The sequence below is a fragment of the Tympanuchus pallidicinctus genome, unplaced genomic scaffold, assembly GCF_026119805.1.
Source record: "Tympanuchus pallidicinctus isolate F22 unplaced genomic scaffold, pur_lepc_1.0 scaffold16, whole genome shotgun sequence".
Taxonomy (NCBI): Eukaryota; Metazoa; Chordata; class Aves; order Galliformes; family Phasianidae; genus Tympanuchus; species Tympanuchus pallidicinctus.
Window position 1 is genome coordinate 12525106 of NW_026294679.1, and position 23694 is coordinate 12548799.

General features: G+C 45.1%; 1 protein-coding gene across 11 annotated transcripts in view; it reads left to right on the forward strand.

The window, feature by feature from the left end:
• Positions 1 to 23694, forward strand: part of BTRC (beta-transducin repeat containing E3 ubiquitin protein ligase) — a 112095-nt gene that overhangs the window by 25834 nt on the left and 62567 nt on the right. For 5 of the 11 annotated variants that reach the window (XM_052676717.1, XM_052676722.1, XM_052676719.1 and 2 more), the window contains 2 exons: positions 961 to 1068; positions 19359 to 19436. The exons of 1 other annotated variant lie outside the window; for it this stretch is intronic. In XM_052676717.1, the coding sequence (XP_052532677.1) occupies positions 961 to 1068; positions 19359 to 19436 (186 nt within the window). The remainder of the gene's footprint in view (positions 1 to 960; positions 1069 to 19358; positions 19437 to 23694) is intronic. 5 more of the 11 variants (XM_052676723.1, XM_052676725.1, XM_052676728.1 and 2 more) reach the window with 2 other exon arrangements.

Sequence of the window (23694 nt, forward strand, 5' to 3'; positions counted from 1 at the left end):
CAGCTGCCCTTCCCACTCAGATTTCCTCCCCTCCCCCTTAAAAAAAAAAAAAAAAAAAAGGGCAGGAGGGTTGCAAAAAAGAAGGGTGCAAGGATCTGAAACGTCCAGCATCTAATCTGTCACATCCTATAGATTTCATAGCTAGCTGCCCATTTAAAATAGACTTGCTTTTTTTTTTTTTTTTTTTTTTTTTCCTTCCTTAAGAGTAATTAGACAAATGCAGCAATGCTTGTGGCATCCAAAACTGTGTGGCTGGTAAAGGCGTTAGCTATCATAATGTATCCTGAAATTTAATAGCAGTGATTTTAAACGAACAAGCAGTTGCCTGTATTTGGCGAGTGCTGGCTTTAACTATACAAAGTGGCTAGCATTTTCCTTGACTGGCTGCTTGGGCTCCTTTTTTTTGTATTTGTGCTTTGACAAACAGAGCCTCTTTGTGGTAATAGCAGTATTTTATTTAATGACTAACGAGGCAAGCAGAAACACAGAACTCTTATACAGTATCACCAAGTTCCTGTTCACCTTGGCTTGCAGGTTTCTCCTTCTAAACCCAAACATATGAATCCTTTCTTTCCCTGCCAGCATTTCATTTAAAATTGTTGGTTCCTTTTCGGCATCCCTTGTGTTTTGTTGTGCCTGGAATGTGGCTGTGGATGGGGAAGAGGTCTGATTAATTGGAAAGGAACTTTTTATTAGCAGAAAAGCTCTTGTGTTAGTGTTAGAGAAATGATCAAAAATTACTTTCCTGGTCCTTAATACTTTTTTTTTCCTTGCTATTCTGCCATTGTAAAGCTTCTCTGAAGGAAGTCTCATCAGCAGTTTGTGTTCTCTTAAAGGTGTCTCAGTCTTTAAGGCTCGTTTCAGTTGTGTTGATGCCGTTTGGCTACGCCTTGAAAGTTCCTGTAATCTGTGCCATCCTGTCTCATACGGTCCCATCTCATAGTTGTCCTTTCTCTGCAGTGCTCTATGCCCAGATCTCTGTGGCTGGGCTGCTCCAGCCTGGCGGACAGCATGCCCTCGCTGCGATGCCTGTATAACCCAGGGACTGGCGCACTCCCAGCTTTCCAGGTACTTTCCGTCTCTCCGCTCTTCTTTCCTCTCCACCCATGTCTGTGTGCATCTGCTTCTTTTCTTTGTTTGCTTTACTTCCATTTGCTCTGCTTCGTGCCATGTGCCTTTCCTGTGCCGTTCAGAACTCCTCCAGTATTTAAACCCATCTTGTGTAGATGCAGGGCGGCTCAGTACTGGGGCATTTCCATCGCTTCGGTTTAACTTAATTATTTTGCCTGAATTGGTTCGGTACCATCAGCATTTCCATCAGCTTTTAGTTGTGTCCAAAATATACCACTCAATTCTGTTTTGCAAACAGTATCCATTGTACAGTCTCCTATCCTAGAATCGAATCACCAAGGTTGGAAAAGCCCCCCAGGAGTGTTAAGTCCAACAGTGATTTCCTTCATGTCTAAATTTTCCGTGTGCCATTTGGAGGTCTGAGGGGGGTGGGTTCATTGCCACGCTGCTAGCTGATGCCTGCCTTTGCTTACTTCACGTTTGGTAGAGGTAGTGCGGATGCTTTGACTTCAGAAAATTACTGTACAAGTAAGTTGTCAGTCAGATGACAGGTCAAGGTGCCTGGTTTTCTTTGGCTTCTGAGTTAGTGAGGTTCAAGCTTTTCTCTGTCATCAGACAGCTTTCTGTGGAACAGAATTGTTCAGGTGTTTTAGATGGCCAGTGAAGCTTAGGGAATTCAGCCACTCTCCTGTGGGGAGAGAGTGAGGCAGCTGCTAGGCTGGTGGCTAGAAGCCTAACCAGAGCTCTCAGGATCATTGTAAGTGTTTAATGATGGCATGTGGGTATGAACCAGGGAGGAGCCGGGCTGGGCTGCAGAGATGTTCTGTCTGTGTTGTATATTCTGTCTGAGATGGTTCTGTGTGAACTGCAGTGAGTGAGGGACTAGAGAAGTAATTTTGCAGAACGTGCTCATGGTAGCATAAAGGTTTGTTTCAAGGCTTATGCTGCAGGATTTGTTGTCCTAACCAGTGGCAGAGAGTTTTATTCACCAGCATCTTGCAATACCAGACAACGAACAGACCAGAATCTTTCTGAAAACTTCAGAATCGTCTTGATGGATGTTTATCTGCCTCTAAAGGATTGCATGCAGAGATTATTTCGCATTTGGCTTCCTGCTCCCAGGACTAGGAGAGTGCTGTGGAAATAATCGTCTCAGTCTCAGGGGAGGCTTAAGTGTCTTGCATCGTTTTGCTGCAACTCTTTTTGCTGAGCCAGCAGCAGCACTGCTGGACTCTGGAAGGTGTCCTGCCAGCCCTCCTTTGCTGAAGCAAGCTTTTAGCAGAGCTTTCTGTGGGGGAGGGGGAAGAAGACTTTGTATTAGTCTAAGAGGACTCTGGAGACAACAGGCAGAATTTAGAATCCTACTTCTAATCCTGATTTGCATAATTTGACTAAATCGGATGGGCCTCATTTTTGGGCTATCTGCTGCTGTATAAATCTCTGATCTCTTTAAGCTCAGGTTTCAGAGAACCTTAGCAGTATATTGAAAACAATCTATAAACTCAGATTGCGACTTTCTTTCTACTTGAATTACTTTTGGTTACTCACAATAAGCATATATTCAAAAGGGAAGGGGAAGCTCGCGATGTTACTGATGGATATGAACAGTAACTTTTCTGCTCATACAGCACGTTCTTGGTATTTGGGATCAGATGAGTCAGCAGCTGAACCGTGCACCATGTAGTGCCTTCTTGGAAGTGCAGGAGGGCTCTTGGCATTCACATTCCTGCCCATTTGGTGAGACATTTCCATGGCTATTTAGTGACTATGGGAATTGGGGAGGCCTGCCCCACTTGCTGTCAGAAGAGGTACACTGGTCCTCTTTGTAGCACTCTGACTAAACGTTGAGGAACTCATTTAGTGCCAGTTGAGAAGCTAAATGCCAGCAGCAGCTTCTGCAGCAATGAGTCACCCGTTCTTCAGCCCGTTTTTCCATGGGCTTTGATTCCCATTAACTTGCATGGTCTGAGGAGAGCTCCCCAGTGGGAGGATTGGCTTCAGCATTTTCAAGTGTGGTCTACATGGGAGTGGTTGGAAGGCTGCTTGAAACTGCGAGGTTGGAATATCTCATCATTTCTTAATGTCTGTTTTAGTATTGAATCTGCAGGAAAGCATTAAAGGCTTTTCTTGTAGCCCAGCAATTTTTCTCGTATTATTTTATTTTTTCCCTAGCAAGCTCGTAGTAACTGGAGAAGCATATCAATGTTCTTTGCTTGTGGCAAAAGAGAAGGTGCCATCTGGAAGGCCACTTAGTCACTGCTGAATTTGTCTGGTTATTTACATGCTTACCTTCAGATGCTCAGACAGCAATGTGGAAACAGGCTCTTTTTGAATAGCTCAGTTGAAGCCCTGCTGACTCCTCATGGGAAACATTGGCAGATAGTCGATCTAGAGATGATTCTGTTAATACATCAGATAACTTCATTTTTCTTCTTTGTGTGTTTTTATTATTGGAGACACTTGTGTGAAAACAGGATCTTCTGGTTGCTCAGCTCTGTTTGTCAACCGTCTCGCAGTGGGAAAGGTTTTAAGGCTAAATCCAGGAATGAGGGATTAAGGAGCTAGAAACAGTTTTTGTTTTTTTAACATCTTTTATCTCGAAAGGCTTTGGAACTGATAGTCTGAATTTCATAGAGATCATGGTGAAAGGAGGCAGCAAATTGGAACATGAACTCCTAAAGGCTGTTTTAGAAAAGGGCCAGACATTTCATTTTCAGTGTTGTGGACGCCAAATTTTACTGCAGAGCAACTGAAAACTAGGTTGCAAGTAGATTCCTCTAATACAAATAAACTTGTGTAGAATGTATTTTCTCTTAGAAATTCATGTTTTTGACGTTTCCAGATGTGCCAACTGGTACTGGTTTTCATGACAGTTTTATTTGAAAGTGATTACTTTCCCTTTTTGCAGTACTTGCCATGCATGCTTACAGGGCTCAGTTTATGTTGCCTTTAATAGTTGCAGTTCTTTGAAAATTCTGATTTATAATTACATCCATCAGCTACGCCAAGAGAGTGACTGCATTAAGCCTTCCAGGTTTGCAGAAGATCATAATATCTCTTTGAGTTTATTTCTGTAGGCTATTGTATGGATGAAGACACTTAAGGAGCAGTTTTAAATTCTTGTCAAAGGTTATGCATTGGGGTAATCACAGGAAAGAGTTTCTTTCTTGCTTCTTACCCAACTGACACCCCTTACAAATATTGGTACCAGTGTAGATGGTAAACGTTATGGGATGAGTAATGCGTTACTGAGTTGATCACAAATAACTGCACCCAGCTTGGTTTTGCAGAAGTGAAGCGTCCTCCTTGTTGGCAGAAAGCTCTGTCCTGGTTGAGGAAGGAAGGCATGGGCACCCCATGCTGGTCACATTGATGTAAGCAGGAACACACCTGAGGTTCTGCAGTACCAGCGTGATTTTACCATAAGAGTTGATGTCTTGTTGCTGAGAATCGTGGAGTCCATCATTAAGGCTGAAAAAGGCCAGTAAGATCATCCAGTCCAGCCATCCACCCACCCCACCATGCCAACCAAACCACGTCCCTCAGAGGTTCTCTGACACCTCCCGGGATGGAGGCTTCCTTGGCAGCCCATTCCAGAGCCTGACCACTCATTCTGGGAAGGTTTTTTACCAAACATCCAACCTGAAATACGCAGTAAGTGTGAAGAGTAGTACGTTATTTATGGTTTTCCTGGATATTTAAGGCAAGGTCTTGAGGTGGGCAAGCTGTGTATAGGTGGAAATGTGTTCACGTGAAATGCATTTGAAGGAAGTGGTTTGGCTTTGGAGAAGACTTCTGTTGGTAGACGTAGGTGGGGAGGGAGACAGCTGTCCAGCCTGCAGCCCCCAGCGCAGAGAAGCGAGTTCCCTTGGCCCAGCCTGCGTCCAGCTCCCCCAGAGGCTGCGTGGAACGTGCCTGGGGGCTGTTTGCAGGGAGCCCCTACAACTGACTCCTAATTCTGGTGGCTGATAGCTGGAGCAGCTGGCTGTGGAACCCCCGGCTGGTGGCAGCTCGCCCCTGTTTATGGACGTAGTTAGGTGGCCCCCAACTGTTTACAAGACAGCAGAGGTGAGGCCTTTGATTGACAAGTCAGAAATGCATTAGATCATTCCCTCTGCCAGTCTCTGGTTCATGCTGTTAAAAATGTCAGCCTCTCCAAGTTTGAATGGCAGCCCGAGGGCCTCCGAAGCTTTTTGTTTTCTGAGATGGAAACACAAATTGGATGTGTGCCTGAGCGCTTCATCCTGGGCTGTAATTTCATCTTTTAGCTAAGAACCACAAGGTACATGAGCAAAGCACCCTGTAAACAATAACACCGGGGAAAAAAATAAACAAGGTCGTGTTTCTGGTACGTTGATCCACCGGTGTCCTGACCTCTATCACGTTGAACATCTCCACTCTGATTGCTGTTCCCTTTGGCATTACAATGAGAGGAGAGAGACTGACACAGAGGCAGAGATTTAAAGTTGCAGTGTTGTTGCACATTCCTCGTATTGGCTATGAAATATTGAACTGCCACAATGTGACACCTGGGTTTTTAAGCAAAGTTTCTCGTTGCGGGGCATCGGTTTCTCGTGTTTTTCCTCATCGCCTGGCAGGAGCAATTATAAAGGCATGAGAGCGGGGAAGGGAAGGAGCAGAAGTGTAGCCAAACGAATACATTGATTTTTATTGATTGATTGATTGATTACACTGGACTCCATCCCGTGCTGAGCAGGGGGATGAGCTCAGGGCTGTGGCCGAGCAGCCCCGCTCTGTGCCCTGCAGTGAGGGTCTCATTGAGCGCAGTGCAGCAGGGTCCCTCGCTCACTGTGTTCGTTAGGCTCATCGCTTTGAAAAATGGACCCGAACTGCTGCCCGGCCCCACGTTTACCCCCTCCCTCGTTGGAAGCAGGGTGCCGAGAGCTGCTTTGACAAACAGCATATGCAGCACCGCGTTGAAGGCATACAGGTATTTTTAAAGCGAGCTCCAGCTCCTAAGGATTGCGAACATCTGCTTGGAGGTATTGTAGAGCTGCACAATGCACTAATTGAATTACTCTTTTCTGGAGTTGCAGACTGCACTAATTGAATTAGAACCAGCCTGTGTGTGTGTGCGTGCGAGCTAACGCGTATCACCGCGCATGCGTGTGAGGCCGGGCCGGGAGCCGCGGGGCGGCGATGGTGCGGGCTGTGCTGCCCCCTGCTGGCCAGGCCCGGCGCTGCGCCGCGCGGCGCGGGGGCTCGGCGTCTCCTTACTTCATGGTTTTTTCTCTTTATTGTCACTTTTCCTCTTCTTCTCTTCCCTTCATACAGTTTCAACCAGATTATTTATTTGTCCATAAAATTTAATCCATTTCCATGCAGCTTTTTGTCTCCTTGGTACATCCTTCTCACAAACTATATGAGAGATAAGCTGGTATTTATTTTGCTCTAACAGTTGCTCCCTAGATTTTGTTACTTTTCAGAGAGACAAAAATAATTTACTAGAATGCTGTGCAAACTGGGTAGAGCTTAAATCGTGCTTGTCAAAATGCTTAAACAACACTCTGTGATGTGCATGGTTCTTTACTACATCTGTATTCTTGTCCTGTGTCTGGAGATGTGAAACAAGGCTTCTCATTACTGCTGAGAAGCAGCAAAGTGCTGCCATGCACAGAACTTGGGCATTTCCAGGTGCACCAAAATTTAGCTAACTCCCTTTAAGGGGGATAACAGGTAACTATTTTACACATTTTAAAAAATGTGTGTTGCTTCTGGAGAATTCCCAACCAATTTTGTTTGGTTTTGATTTGTTTAGGTTTGTAGTTGACTCTCTTTAGCGTTCATTTGTGTGTTCATATATGCTTATATCTATATATACATATATAAGTATGTGTGTGTACATATATAAGTAAAATAGTCGGGTCATCAGCCTGCTTGGATCCCTTCCCAAATGGTCATACTGCTTCTAGTAGACATTGCCCCTGAAATACCTGAGTTACTCATTGATCGTTCCCAAATACTTACTTGGGGTTCACGTTTTGCTCTCAAATGTAATTTGGCACCACTGTAGGACTTCCTAAAATGCGTCTGCATAGGGAATGATCAACCTTCAGTCTTTTCTGTGCCACCTACAAAAAAGAAAAAAGCTTGTGATTTATTCCCTCTCAAAATATAACCTTATATCCAGCAAACAAAGGAAGCAACTCTTCATTCAGCCAATCAAGCTGCATACATTTTTTGTCTTTCAGCAATATGCTTTGCGCTTCTATGGCGTCTTCAGAGTAATAAACTGTGCAGCAACCTTTTGATGTAGGTAATAACATTTGACCTTGCAGCAGAGTACGTTTCCTTGTTGAAATGAGGACAAGTAACACCTTGATGCTTGGGGTTGTTCTTCATTTAAGAAAGAAATGGGTAGCATAGGAACCTCCTGCGGTGCCTTTTTTGGCACACTCAGCAGTGGAGCTGTGGTGCTGGGGGGGGTTGGAGTTGTCACCTTTAAAATAAGATGGGAGTGAGATTAGTGCTGCCTTAAGAAGCTGTAAGTGGGAAGGAACCCATTCCTTCCAGTGTGTAAAGTGCTTTTAAAAACAATCTATTTCTAGAACTGAAATTGTCCTGGGACCAGCTTTTGATATAAAAATTCATAGAAACCTGTTTTTCTGAGTGTGGTAACTTCGTGCCATAGTGCTGTAGTGTTAGAATTCACATTGGCCAGGTTGTTCTGTAAATTAAACAGTGACAGCTTCCCTCGGGGGAACAGCCAATGTATTTATGATGATGTGCTGATTACACAAAATACACTGCAAGCAGAAAACAGCTGCAGAGAACAAACCTCTTAAAAGAATACAATTACAAATAGCACCCTCAGTATTTCTAGTGGAGAGAGTAAAATACAGCATGCTAATGCAGGCTTCCCGTTTGCTTCCAAAGACGAAAAGAGGCTGAAGAATGGTTGGATGCACATGCAGTGCAGAGAGGTTTGTGAGCCCCTCTGAAGGTGAAGGGCAGGAGCGCACTTGAGGCCTGCTTTTAGCTCTCCTTTCCTAACGCTTCTACGACTGCAGCCCCACCGCGCTGGGAGCAGCTCAGCGCTGCCTCTGGCCTGTTGTGCTGTGAGCCAGGCGCGCCTGTGCTTCTGCCTCCGTCCTGGTTTAAAGCAGAGACATGATTAGGTTAATAACAAGGGGTTGGCGGAGCCGGGCTGATGGGATGAAGCAGGTTGTAGGGATGTTATGGTGGAAAAAAAGTCTCTGGTTTAAGGCTGATCTCTTTTCTACTGCTGATTGTCTGCTTTGAGGAACTCCTAGAAATAAATCTCAGTTGTTTCTTTCCTAGATTGCAGTGTTACATTTTTAAAAGCTCTGACAGCTTGTACGTGTAAGGCAGGGCCCTGTGCCCCAGCTTTAGGAGCTGGTTTAGGATGCAAGGGAGTAATATCATCAGATTAGTGTGGGGAACAATTTCTTCTTGGAAACAGTGGTGATGCAGTGTGCGGCTGCCCAGGAGGCGGTGGGCTCACTGTCCTGGGGGTGTTTGAGAGCCACGGAGATGTGGCAGTGAGGGACGTGGTCAGCGGGGATGAGGCAGCAGTTGGACTCGATGATCTTAGTGATCTTTTCCAACCTGAATGGGTCTATGATTCTAAAAAACTTGAGGCATAGTATTACTGGGAAAGTAGTGAGAATGGGACTGTGCCCACAAACACAGGGTGTGAGCAGGTGTTGGAGACTGGTCCTTTGGTCAGCCTCTCTTCATCTGCAAACAGCAAGAAAGCAGTAACTGGAGTTGCTTTGTGTCCTGTGGCTGAATGCAGGAGAAGAGCAGTGAGGACTGGTATGGCGGTGGTGTTTGTGAAGCCTTGTGAAAATGTACAAAATTGCTCATATTTTGCAATCCTCTGAAGCAAGGCAAAAAAATCCCCCAAACCCCAGAGCGCAGGTTTTAGTTCTGAGCTGTCACACTTTGATCATTAAAATACAGCACGTTACTTACGGCTGTGTTGTGGTAGAATTCAGGTCCTGAGAACGGCCTTTCCATCTGCTTTTTGAGCTCATTGATGGACAAGCATAATGCCCTTCAGAGTCTGTCATTTCTTGTGTTTGCTGTCTTTGTTATGTTCCGAGGCCAGTATCAATAAAACACGTTTCACATGCGGGCAAAGAACTTGTCCATTTAAAATGAGGAGATGTTGCCCTTTCAACGTATAGATCTGATTTGAAAGCAGATGAAGTAACAACATTGGCAGTCTAATTTGGAAGGACTTGCTTAAAAGGAAGGATCAGGTTTTCCGTCTATGGATTGCTGGCATCTACTAATAGCCGGTTATTCATCTGTCTGCATTTCCTTCAAATGGTTTTTGAGCCTCCCTGTGTTGTCCTGCTTTGCTGACATGTATCCCATGTGGCAAGAAGGAGTTTTGTATAATCACCCTGCTTTAATCAATAGAATAATTGATAAACCAGATAAGATTTAAACTGATTACCTCCCCGAGTAGAACTCCCCGAGGGCCTTGGTCTCTCTTAATTTTGACATGTATGTTGTGTACCCCGTGGATGAAGTGCAGTTTGAATTATCTGTTTTTATTTGCTTAATGACGGGGAGGGTGTTAAAGTCAAATGTTTAATTAACCCAGCAATGGGCTGCGCTGTCACTTACACACACATCCAGCTGATTGAGATATCTCACCGAGAATACTGAATAGGAATGATAATGTGGCACTGAGACGGAAGATTGCTTTTTCAATCCATTTGCTGGGTCACTGCTTTGAATGTCTTATTGGATGAAAGGCATTCAGCCTGGAAAAAAAAATCAGCATTTAAGTACATTTTGTTTTCCTGGCCCCTCTCCACCAAGAAGTTAACTAAAGCGATATGTTGTAGGTTTAATAAGCCATTCATGTCGCAGCAAAAAGCTGCAAATAGTGGATCTCAGTAGCTGGTGATCTAGAGCTGTGTAATTTCCTGTAGGAACAAAATGTTTGCTAGCCCCAAGGTATCCAAAGACACACTGTATATACACCTTTATCTTTCATTCTTTGATTGCTTGGCTACCTGCTTGATTTGATGGTCTCCATAGCAGGTCCAACTCTTCATCCTTACCCAGGGCAGTGAGATTTGCAATGACATTTTGTACCTCCTTGCAAGAAAATGGTGTTTCGGTGTTGGAATTATTTTGTAATAACAGAAGCAAGTTGTGAGCTTTTAAATTGAAATGTTACAGGAGAAACTGTTGTGTTACCATGCTTAAATTCAGTATAGACAAACTGGGAGCACCCAGGTTTCTTTTCTTGGGTGCTAGTTGTTATTATAAGGCCATATTACAGGCTAGCAAAACCTCAAGACATGAAGTGCTGATCTGTCATTTCCCTTTGTGTATTTTTCTATGAAAAAAATAATATTTTTCTATTTAAAAAAAACTTGATGAGATGGAAGGGCACATTTAGACTCGCACCATTGTATATAATGAGCACTGACTTGTTTCAGCCTCGTTCTGTAGCAGTGGGCGTGCTGTGTGTTGGAAGTTAACCGGCTTTACCCAGGGGTGGCTGGTATCTCTTGGGGCGGGCATGACTTTGGAAGCTGGACCGTACAGCCAGACCTGCCTGGGCAGGGCCTCACGGGCTGTGAGAAAGGCCAGGGAGCTGGGGCTGTGTCACCTGAATGGTGCTCGGAACCTCTGCCAGATGCAATGCCAAGTGGCTTTGGCTGCAGGATCACCTGGCTCTCATTGTTCATGACATAAAGCCCTCCCTTTAAACGAGTGTGCTGCTTGCAGTTACTGTTTTAGGAGGAATTGTGATTGAAAAATCTGCTTAGGATGCAGGATTTGGGGGTTCTTTGCTGATGGTGCCGTTTTGACTTTGGGCAGACATCTGCCCAAGGATGGACTTTTTTTTTTTTTTTTTAAATATCTTTTCCTCCTTGCCCCCAATCTAAAAATGGGAAAAATAAGAGAAAGCTGACCAGGAGAAGCATGAAGCAGTGCAGCAAGGTGAGGGTAGTGGGTCTGGATTAGATGTGTAGGAATGTGCCATGGGTTCTAAGGAAGGGGCGCAAGGAGTCTTGGATGAGCTTTGGCCTGATGGGAGAGCTTGAATGAGAGACTCTGGGGGGGGAAGGTGGGGAGAGATGAAAATAATGAAGGTAGGAGGTGACCAGAGATGAGAGAGTAGGGGGCTCTGTAGTGAGAGTGATGAAACAGCACTGGTCCTGTAAAAAGTCACAAAATCCTTCCAGGCATGAAAGCTGCAGCAAGAGTAGCCCGTATTACGGCCCATTTCTCAGAGCTCTTGCTGTTCCTGTGCAGATGAATCTGCAATGAATATTGTAGGAGGAAAGTTAATCTCTATCTAGAGAACTTTAATAAGTAAAAAGTTTTAAAAGATTCTCCCATGATCTGCTGGCTCGTCCTGATTCTTGTTAGTACCAGAAATATGTTTTTGACACCTTTTTTGGATGTTGGCTCATGTCCACAGCCTGTGAAATCAGGCTTTGTGCTTCCTTCTCCTTACGCACAGGAGAAAATCAGCAAAGCATCTTACTCAAAGATGGAAGAAAGAAACACGCTGATAAAAGCTGTGGTTCGTGGGAGGGGAGGGAAGAATCCTGCGAACTCAGGAGTGTGTGTAGCTTCGACATTCAGTGCTTCAGCACCCCCAGATGAGTGTAGAAAATGAATTTTTGTGAAAGGAATGTAGCAAAATGACAGCAACAAAGAAACGAGAGCCAAGCTGGGATTGATTCTGTTCCTCTTTAAGAAGCTTCTGTTGCATGTAAAATCCGTCTTCCTGAAGTATGCGTGGCACAACTCTGCAGCCCCGCAGACAAATCAGCCTCGTCGGAAACCACTTAAAGAATTTGAGCCAGGGTTTAAAAGATAGGAGAAATCATTAGGGTTGTTCTAAAGAACAGAAAGGAGAGGGCTGCTTTGTGCTGTGTGGGAGCAGGTACGCAGGGTGACTTGCTGGTAAGAGGCGACCGAAAGCATCTCGAGGTTCAGAGCGGGTCTGAGACTGCTCTTACGTAAGCGGCCTGATGGTGTATGCAAAGCATACCCGTGTTCTGTGTATCATAAGGTTAATTGGGTGTTTTCACCCAGGCTTTTTGGGAATATGTGCGCTCTGTTCCTTAAAAAGATGTAGATGGCTTTGAACTACTATAAAATCCCGAGTACAAGATGTACGCTATAAAATCATGCATGGAAAGTGCTAGCTATAAAAGCATGCATACCTGCGAAGGTGCTGATCGATCTGCGCTATTGAGGAAAGGAAATTCTGAAACAGAGCTGGCTGTGGAAAAATGCAAATAATAACATTTAGCCAGAGGTCCTTAAGGCTTCTTAAGCTCTAACCTTGTTATGAGGAATGGCGAAGTCAAACTGCCTAATGCAGATGTCTGAGTTACAAAAATAACCAGATGTCCTGATTAGCAGAAGCAAATGTTCTTCCCTTAATCCACGTGAAATTATATTCAAAGGCTCTCCGGATGTAATGCTTGTGTAAATAAGGCACCAACAAACACTGGAGTAGAAAGGGCCATTGGCCAACTAGCTCGCAAAGCTTGAAAGCTTGAATATTAAAAACAAATTTACCACTGCTGACTCTCTTAAATTCACAGAACAGAAATGTTAAGCAGGGCTGCTTCCCGGGGAACAGGGAAGGCTGTTCTCATTAGCTGTATTTTCTCTCTCTCTCCCATTCTTGTTTGAGAAATGTCTGCGAAGTAAAGCTGGCTTTTCAGAATTTCCCTGAATGCCTTCTTCCCCACACCTGGATTTCTTTGGTGTTTTTTTTTAGCTGCGACTCAGATTCGTGCTTTTTGGTACATTTCTTTATCAGATCTCGGATACTTATACTGGCTTCTGATATTTTAACATGAAGCTGAATTTGCTGTGCTTGTGATGCTGAGACTCCCCCCTTCTGTAGGCCACCATTTCTAGTGAACCAGTGATTAGTGAGTTAAATCAACTTGATAAGAAAGCCTTCTTTATGCCATGGATTTCCAGTATCAAGTTGCGTTGCTTTGAAAATATGTATCTTCCTCTATTCTAAAATTATGGATGTGAATGAAAAATAAGGGAAAAACAGGTAGGAGCTGGGAGCCAGCTGTGCTCAACTCCTTTCCTTTTCGGCTCTCAGTTGCTCCAAGGCTGCAGCAGGTCTGCTCTCTTGCCATTATTCTATGCTGAGGCATAAACCCCGTGCAGAAGTGCCTTTTAACTTGAAACTTGCAAGGGCTGGGAAACTTGTCTGTGCTCCATTTCGGGCTGAAGTCACCCCCTCGTGCCTACATACTGCAATTTATGGCTTTCTCTGAAAGGATCTAATCTCAGTGCATGTTCTGAGCAGCAAGTGCCAGAGAGGAATGGGGTCTAATACTTATCTCTGCGTTTTCATTGCCATGGATCTCCCTGTGTTGTTACAGCTGTCATTTTTGTTTTATATACCAAACAGGCAGAGAATTGCCTTGAAACTTGATTTTTTTTACACTTGGTGTTTTTTTTTTTTCCTTTCAAAGAACATTACCAATGTTAAAGATTGCTTTTATCTAGCAAGGTGACTAGCCAAATAAGCATGAATTTGAATGCTCTAGGCCTTGTGATAGGAGAAAAAGGAGAAGCTGTTGTTAAATGCTTTTAGTGGGTGCTAGACCCATAATTTTTTTAACGGTAATACTGCTTTCAGGCTGACATTGGCTATGCCAGGATTCATCCAAGCACTGTTTGAAATGGCTGAGATATTTATAAACTGACAGACAGCATTTATAAAATCAGGATGCTGACAGTCCCTTAACGATAACAATGGGCTTGGACTCATCTATCACTTACAAAGGTTATTGGAAAGGGAACGTAAGGCTTATATGGGCCTGTAGTCTTAGCCTGGCACTTATTTCCACACATCTCTCTCTCTTTTCTCTCCTCCCTCCCTCTCCCCTTTCAGTGCACTCTGGCTGACACAGGCATCAGACAATTGCAGCTCATTTCCCCGTACCTTTACCCAGTGATGCCTTGTTCTGTCTCCTGCAATCAATGATGCAAATGAGGAGACAACTTCCTAACATCTTCGGGCAACAACCCCTCCACCCCCTCCCCAGACTAAACGAGATGCATCTGGGCTGCTGGCTGGCTTGAACTGGGGAAGAGCAGCATGCAGTGAGTGGCAGCCTTAACCTGGGGCTGGGTGGGGTGAAGCGGCCCTTCTGCTTCGTTTTCCTTCCATCCAGTGCTGCTCTGCAGGCACGCTGCTGGTGTTCTTGCTTTCAGCCAGGAAGGTGCTGTGGAACGCAGCAGCCCTTTGCCCTCGGTGAGGAGGAGCAAGTGCATGGCAGGGACCCTTCAAGAGGCAAGAAAGGAAATGCCAGTTATTTTTGAGCTCTGCTAAAATGCTTGAATCCTCTTAGGAGATTGGGGGTCAAGTGCCATCAACAGTTTGCACTAGGAAAGGGGAAACGTGGTATTTTGCCCACGTGTACTAAAGCATCTATTTTAATGTGGCAGCAACCACCGCGATGGCTGCATCTGGCATCCGGTTTGCCCTTGAAACGTTTGCTCTACTCTAACCGTTTGGACACTGTGTTCCCTCTGCATTATTTGCTTAGGGACCTGAAATACCCAAGTAGATTTCCTCCATGTGGTTGGATGTGCTGATGCCACTAAAAGCATGCCCTGCCCTGGCTCCTGTTGGAGCCGATGCATTCACAGGCTGTGGCTGGAGAGAAGCTCGACTGGCTGGAGGGGGTCTATTTATCAGGGAACTCGATTAAAATACAGACTGCGCATGACATCAGATTTGTAATCATTTTTTCCACAGCAAGCAAGCATTTTCTGTATTGGATGCAGGTGTTTAAAGCAATAGTGTGTTTTAAGGGCCAGTGCAGCACAAATTCTGGCCTTTGGGATAATGACAAGTGTTTTGCCTGCATAAACAATATATTTTTTTTCCCCCTGAGGTCTGCACACACCTAGTTTCCCTCAAGCTCATCATCTCTGTCAGGTTAATCAATAGGCACCGTATGGCAGAGGGTCAGTAATCAGTGTCATCGTGCCTTTAAATCGTGTTGAAAATTTGCTTAAAGCCTGGGCCAATTAACATCGAGATGATGAATGGATGGGTAGATGGGAAGAGCCTGGTGCTTAGGGGCTTTGTGAGAAGGAGATGCTCAGCTGTTGAGCAGCAGACACCAGCGAATAAAATCAGCCATTCATGTGAGCTCAGTCCACCCACTCTTAATGATAATGTCAATCTAGCAAAATATATACACATTGGAGTTGTCACGAGTTCATAAATCAAAGGAGTTTGTCAAAGGCATTCAGATTAACGAGGCAGCAGCAATAACAAGTCAAATTTGCATAGAGAATTGCCCGAATCTCAGTAAATTATGATCCTGTTTTTCATTTGATTATTTGCTAATGTCTCAAGAGGGAGAATGATTATATTAGCATGCAAAATCTACTCCAGAAGTCGAAATCCGAGGTATAGCAGACCAGCACACGATGACAATTAATCAGTTTCTGCATACTAGCGTAAACGCGCAAGGCCCAGAAATGAACTCCTTTTTTTATTATTATTTCTCCTTGCTACTGATCCAAATGGTTCAGCTTGACAGAGACTTTATATTGCTTTAACAGTGTTCTGAATTGTGCCTGCAGGCAAGACATAGTTATGCAGCTATAACCAACCTATCCATCTGCCAACCAGATTGGAATTCTCCTATCCAAGGCTTCCATTAACCCCCACTGACAGCTCCAAACAGGATTAAGAATTTGAAAGCATAAAAAATAGTTGTGCTCTTCGCATAGATGCACGCTTCTCCCCCCACCCCACCTCCCCACGCTCGGAAAAAGGCTGCATCTGTACCGCTTTATAATTAGTGCTGGGCAGCACGGCACCGAAGAAAGCCTCCCCCAGTTGGCAGGGCTCTGATTTCCACCGCGACGAGCGAGGCGGTACTAAAGGTAGCTCTGCCCAATTGGTAGTCCCTGGGAGTGCATTTATCCATGTATTATATCTCGTTCCCAGCAGTGCTTTGCTGGGCTGTGTACACAAAATACTGCGTGTCATCTCCCATCAAACGCCTCAGCCTGGGGATTTCGTACGCATCGTAGCATGGTGTGTTTAGTGGTGGAGGAGGCGTCATGGGGAGAGTTAAATAGTAATAATTTCGTAGTGGTCTTTAAGACAACCTGCCACGGAATTCTATTCTGTTAATTACAGGCTGAAGTTTTAAATGCAAATCGGATTTAAAAGGCGCTCATTCCAGACAGTAGTGGCCATTTTAGGAAAAACGAGCTACGGAGGGCAAAGCCTCTTGTTGTAAGAGCCTCCTGTTAGAGGCAGATTTTGAAGGTTACGTAAACGTCAGCTTGGGTTTGCTGCCTTCTCGTCCCGGCACTTCCGCCGTCATTGTGTGACCTTGGGAAATTATTTTGCCTGTCTGTGGCAACCCTGTGTGTTTATCTCACCAGGGCTGATCGGTCTGGGGTTTGGAGACTTGGTGTTTCTTGTTGTACCTCGCTTGTCCTTGTGTGAGAGGAGAGACCCTTGCACGTGGGTTCTGCAGCTGTAACCAACCTGGTTTTGGCCAGGCTGGCTCCAGCCTGGGAAGGAAGGCTTGCCTTTGGGATTTTATCCCTTTCCCCTGCATTGGCTTTTTCAGCTTCTGTGTGCACTGCTTTTCTTTGCTTCTTTCACCCTAATAAATTTCATCGCTCGTCCCCTCTGTATCGAGCACAATCGTCGCACTTTAATATTCCCAGTGAGTACAACCCAAGGTACCGTCTGGATACCAAATGCTCCTTTCCAGCTCTGTGCTGGGATGTGCTTCTCAGCAGCCACGAGAGGGTGCTCGGAGCAGTCCTCCCTTTGTTCCTCTCCTGTGGCCGGGAGCATCGCTGAAGTCCTGCCGAGGCAAACCTTGTTGTGACCTCGCGTGTGTTTATCCCTCCTCCCACCTTGTTCAGCAAGGAGAAATATATAGAGGTGCCGTTTCAGTCAATTACGTTACGCTCTTCCCATGGCCGTGGCTGAGCATCGCCCTATCAAGTGCGAATCACGTCCGCGCAGCCACAGTTAGTCCTGAAATATGCAGGATCCTGAACCTGCACCTGGATCGATGGGTTTCCTATTCCTGAGAAATGAGCGGGAGTTCCAAACATCTGTGCTTTTCCTTAAGTGTAATGCTTTGCAGTCATTCTGTCTTCACCAAGCGGAACTTACTTGCCGACAAAAGTGCATGAGCAGCTCTCCTCTTTAATAGGCTGCGATTGGAGCTGCTGTGTTGGTGCTGTAGGATGGTGAGGCGCCAAGCTGTGAACCACCATATGCACTTGGCAGTCTTTGTCTGGTCTTTGTTCAGCCAACCTCTTAGCCTTGCCACCTATAAAGATAATGAATGCAAAATGGTCCTCTGCTTGCTCTTAAAATCAGATGCTCGGCTTAAAGGAAAAGTAGATAACTTGATGCTGTGCAGGAACTAGGAATTTCCAGCATCAGCACTGACTTTTGTCCTTTTTGGTGTTTTTGGAAGGGAAATCTTGGATAGTTTGAAATGCAGAAAAGATGCAAAATTTCAGTGCCATAGAAAAGACTGGGAAAACATTTTGGCACTTGCAGTATAGGGAAGGGGTTGACTGTTGAAAAACCATCCAGAAAGAGTAAGCAGTCTCCCCAGACTCCCTAACCTGGGCAACTAAATGCATTTCCAAGAAATGCACAGCACTCGCCTTGCGTTCCTGTGGTTCTTGTACTTGGTCTGTTTCTCCAAAGCACAGAAATTAAAATCCTCACTTGAATTTAGCCGCTTACCAGGCTGTATTTCATGAGTAGCAGAGAGCAGCTTTAATGTCTGACCTTTCTTTTTGGAGATATGTGATTCTAGCTTGTGTGTTTTTACGATCGCAGTCCTTCCTAGGCTGGATTTAATGCAATAACTGGGTCCTGGCAGAGACCTCATATGAAAACTTTTAAAAACCGACCTCTCGCAGCGATTTATCAGGGCTGTTTAGGATTGATTTCCATTATAAAACCCTGGTTACAGCATCCCAGATGCCACGGTGCCTTGTGAGTTCTATATCTTGTTTGGAAAAACAAACAAACAAAAAACGCAAAAAAGATTTCTAGTTGGTCTGCAAGCCACATTTTGCACTGGGTCCTTCCCACCGACTGATGACATCCCAAACATTTGAGGTTTTGTTGTAACTGTTTTCCCTTATCTGCTGTTTCTCTGCCCGTACCTCCTGGCTGCGCCTTCCTCCCCTCTGCCAGCCGTGCAGCCACCTCTGCCTGAGGAGCTGGCCCTCAGAGAAGCCAGGCAGGTTCTTTGGGGGCAAAGGGGACAGCAGCACAGCATGCACGCTTCTGCTGGAAATTCTGCGCCCTGAGCTCATCTGCAAGGAACTGGAAACCCACCCTTTTCCTGGCAGAGCTCTCCCTAAGCAGTTTTTCTGTCTCTCTTTAAAACCTGTTTAGTTACTCACTACTGAATGTGTGGGAATGTGGCCTAAGGCTACGAATACTGTGGTGATCAAACTGATTTGAGATGTGTGTGGGATTCCCCCAAAGCTGGCTGTCACTACGCTGCTGGCGCGTACTGAACCCGTGCACAGGAATTGCCATGGGAGGACGGGGTTCTCCCACGTACCCAGCAGTTTCTATCAGATGTTTGCTAAAGTTCATGTCTATCCTGAGAGAAGCTTTAGCCCATCTTTGCTCTAAAGCAAGTAGTAACTGGCTTTAATTGTGAGGTCAATACAAAAAAAACCTCTCCTGTTGTGCTTTCTGCAAAAGCCCTCGTAGTTCTTCTTTCCTGTCCCCTTCCCTTGCTTTATTGATCTCTTCTCTGGATCTGGTAGCTTATGTTTTGCAGCCTCACACTTCCCAGGAATGGAACGTGTCTGTAGGTGGAGTCAGGGGCAGGAGGGAGAAACGTAGCCATGCGACCGTATGCTGCCTACGCTTTAACAGTCTTGTTTTCATCAGGTTCCACTGTTTTCAATGGGTATACTGGGGTGTCTAGGAGCACTGGTGCTACCATGCTCATCCAGCCGTTATTCCAGCTTGTCAGAGAGGCAGTTATTGGTAATTTCAGAACAAATCCCCAAAGCACAGGCTTCTTCCATAGGTACCTGCACAACGGTGCGTTGCTGCATTGAGGAAGAGATTCTTTTTCTGCCATAACAAGCTGTTTGGCTTAGAAGTACATGTTAGCCTCCTGTATGTGCATACATAAAATGCTATAGCCTGCGCTGTACAAATATTGTTTCTTTTCTCCTCACAGAGTAATACTAGGGATAAGAACTGAATTAAAGCTTACTTTCTTTCGCAGAACTCCTCTGAGAGAGAAGACTGTAATAATGATGAGCCCCCTAGGAAGATCATTCCTGAGAAGAATTCACTTAGACAGGTATGTGATCAGTCTCCTTAAGAATGCAATAAAACTTTCTAGCTATTTGAATCCTTAAATGCTTTTGGAAGCTGAAGTCTGACTTACACTGGTGGAAATTCTTTCTTTTCTCCTTTGGGGTCTGAGTGAGTCACAGTGTACCCAGGAAAATCAGCCATACGGATTTAGCTTTCAGGAGAGTCTCATGAGCCTTTCTAAGGAAATCTTGATTTCTGCATAGTGCAGTCAGCTGGAACTCTCTAGTTTCACCTTTCTCCAGTTGGTGTTCATGCAGCTCTCCTCAGCCTTTTCTTCTGTTCTGCTTCCTGCCTTGTTTGTAGTGTATTTTATCTTGTTTCAGGTCATGCATTCAAGAAAGTCAGAGCTTTCCAGAACAATTAAGTTTTCCATTACCCTTGAAGGTGAATTTTCTTGGAGGTGATGTTCAGGTTAATAACCTGAAAAATGACTAATTTATTTTCTTATATGTTCATATATATTACTAATTGGTAGAAGGAAGAGTGGGATGATAGAACTTAATATCTTTGCCATTTATCTATAATAAAGCAAATTTCTTACCAGTTCATCAACAAAAGACATAGTTCAAAGCATGGTGATCAGCTGCATTTCATGTATTCTTGAGCCTTCATCTTCCTGCCCAGTGTTTAGCAGGGTAGATGCTGGACAAAATCCTTGGTCCTTCTGCTTGCTATGTGGTACCTTATGTGTTGAGCACTTCTGCTTGCCTGTGGACAAGTACAAGCTGTAGTCTGAAAGCAAATGTCCTCTTGTCTAGATCATTGGAGTTGGTTGCCCGAATCTTGTGCCTGTGGTGGAAGGAATTTTGGTTCTTTATATAAGCATAAATAGAACTGTCAAAGCATTTTGGAAGCTCAGATTGTGCCTTTTCTCTGTTAATGATGGTCAAGGAGCAGTTGGGAATTTTCCAGCTCTAAGTGGGGAAATCAGAGACAAATGCAGCCTTGTGCTTTTTTCTGTCTTAGTCAATGAGTAAAGATCTGCATATCCTCGAGGAAGAGATTAACCTGCCTTACATCTGTGCATATTTTGTAATACCAAAAAGATCTGTCCTGCAAATGCTGTCAAAGCAGTAACACACAAAAAGTGCTGAATTCAGTACCTAGTACCTTAGTGGAAAGATGCTAACTTGGTAAATATTGAGTATACGGCTTCATATTTTCTGTCCCTTCCTTTGGAAACTGCTGTTGAAATTTCACTATTGAGAAACATGGGCCTCCTGCACAGGAGCAACGGATGTGTGTGTGTGGAGAGAGGGGGAGATGTGTTTACTTCCATGGTCTTTCTACTGAAAGTGTCCCTGTGTTCTGTCCTTACTGATTTGTTAGAGAAAGTGAATGAGATGCAACAGACCGCTTCAGGGGGGGTGTGATGTGTTGGTATGTTCACCTGCTGATGTATGCAAGCAGAGGTGCGGTGCTGTTTCTTGGTTGCTGTGCTGGTATGCAGCCTTGGCCATTAACGTGTCCTCAGGAGGGTTTGTGGAACAGACGTACCAGGAGGTGGAGGTAACAAAAAGGTGCTTGTTTGTGCACCTGAAGTCGTGCACAGGGGCTGAAGTCCCCCAAAGCTCAGTGCTGTGGACTTGTTACTAGAAATGGAACCCTTCTGTTGACTCAGGTGGTTGTCATACAAGGTTCCCTTCAGAAGTGCCAACACGTGGAGCTGTGTGGGTGGGAACCATGGGAACCATGGCTTGCCAGGAGGGTCTGCAGGGCACAGGGGACACGGAGATCAGCAGTGGGAACAGAAGCGGGAACAGGCAATGAACTTGACTCTGATAGCTGGAACAGGAAAAAGATCTAAGCTGTGGCAGGTTTTGAATTACGGATGCAAATGCTCAGTTCTTGTTGGGCGCGTGATCTGACAGAATTACATTTTGAAGGGGTAAACTGACAATTGTAGGACGAAAACTTCAGAAAAAAACAATGATGAGTGGCAAAAGTTTCTGGCAACTTTGTTTAAGCTAACAAACGAATTTTCACACTGCAAAGTTATAAATTAATTTTAATAGGCTGATCCAGATGGTCCATTTGGAAAATGGATAGCTTGATCTGTTGAAAATTAAACTAAATTTATCTCTCTCATACTTCAAACTGAAGTAAGCGTGAGAAGAGTGCCCATTAAGTCCAGCTCATACAGATGGACCGGCAGGTCACACATGGGACTAATCTGATTCATTTTAAAAATAAATGCATGAGTTATTGAATCAGGTTCCTGTTTGAAGCCCTGCGTGTGAGCGTGTGTGTGTGCGTGCCGCCCTTTCAAAGGGACTCGCAAATGCTTCAGTGCCTTTTTAACCTGTGTGTTTCCATTTTAATTCAACTTCGTTGCCAAAAAACATAATTAGTTTTCAGTGCCTATCATTTAGTGTTAGCCCCAAACGCTAGATTGATTGGGTCAGGCATTTGTTATTTTAAGGGCTACGTCTCCATTCTTCATTTATGAAGAACACGAGCTCAATAGTCTTGGGGAGAGAGCCGGCCTTTAGAAACCGGGCAGGGGAAGCTCTCTGGGGGCCCCTCCAGCCTTTTAGCTTCTGGGTGTTTTTAACAGAGCCATGAATGCAGATTTGTAAATTTATTGCAGTGCCATCTGTTTTTTTTTTTGCGGGAACCGTGTTATTGTTGGCTCCTATCTGTCTATTGTGGTGGTCACTCCCCGGGAGCTTGCCCTCGCAGTCCTAAGGAAAGTGATGAATAGCGGGGGTCAACATGAATAGGTCACAGGGCAGCTGTCCAGGGCTGCCCTGAACTTGATTACCTCTCTGGTTTTTAAAGAAGACGGGCACAATGCGGCTTGCTTAGAGCCCTGCCCTTCGTCCCCTGGCGGGGCGATGACGAAGTGCCTTGCGCTGTGCTCCTGGGGGCTGTCGGGGTGCCACGGGGGGAAATGCCGGCAGCTTGCTGCGGCCGCCCTCCTGCAACCCTCTGCAAAGCTCACCTGGCTCTCTGCTGTCGCTCATCAAGCCTCCAGATGGAAGTCCGGGGAAAAATCCCAGCCTGCTCCCCATTCAAGCAAGCCCCTCTGCATTTTCAGGGTTGTTTTCCTGCTAGCGTTTTGGCACAGAATGTTGCCTCAATTCGCTCCTATGGATTTGAGATCGTTTTGTAAAATTACATGTAGCACCTAAGACATGCTCTAGGCGCTGTTTCGGTGTTTGAGTAGACACATTCCACTCTTAAAGGGCTTAAAGTCATACACAGGCAAACTGTTAGAAAGCAGCTAAAGAAGGCAGTGCAAAAGAAAGACAAAAAGCAGCAGCAGCCAGCCCTTTCTGCTGGCCCCGTCCTGCCCACGGGGCTGCTCAGAAGTGCTCTCCAGGAGTGTTTCTTCTGTTTCTGCAGTGGGAACAGCCGCATGGTGGGAAGGAGCAAGGCTCCTCCAGCTCCCTCCAGCCCTTGGGGAAGGCATTGCCCTTCTGATTGCCCTTCTGATTCACCTGGCAGAGTACAGGTGCAACCGGGTCAATAGCGTTGTCCTGCACACCTCAGCTTTTACCTTGTTAGTGCTTGCAAGTAGGGAGGTGCTGGTTGAAAAAAGCCTTCTAAAATCACTAGAAACACATCCTGAACTCACTGTATTTATTATTTATATTTTGTTCTCAAACAAAAGGAAAAAATAATTTCCATTTGTCTGTAATGCTCCGCGTGTGGTAACGAACGAGCCAACCTGGGCTGTAGTGGAGCTGGAGTTACAGTGGAATGCTGCCTCGTGGCAGAAAGGCCACTGGGCTCTTTCAGCAGTAGTGCTAATAGGAATCTGTCACCCTGCTGCATTTCTGCATTCCTGTGTAATTGAGTAAATTGCAAGTGTTGTCTGCTCCCCCTGTCTTTTGTGTCCACGTCCACTTACCATCCAAAGAACGTGGGCAGTGATAAATAAAGCGCTGAACAGGACTCTCAAGTCTTTGAAAGCAGCGTGTTGCCAGCCCCTTAGTTATGTTTAAGTGTTTATGTTTTTCTGTATTCTTTCTCTTGTGTGGCTGGAACCCTGGGGATCCAAAGCCATGAGAGAGGCCAAGGAGCTAACAAAGTAGCTGTCCCCTTGTTAGCTTGTTCCTTTCTTCTTTAAAAAACAAGATGAGAACCATCTGGCTCAGGGCATTACATTTTCCTCCCCCATGCACCTCTATAGATGAAGAGTTTCACCTGCAGCGAGGGTTTACATTGATTAGGGAGGGAGCAGTAATTCAAGCCTCCATCCACTTCAGTGGTACTTTGCAGTCTTTAAAGGTGCT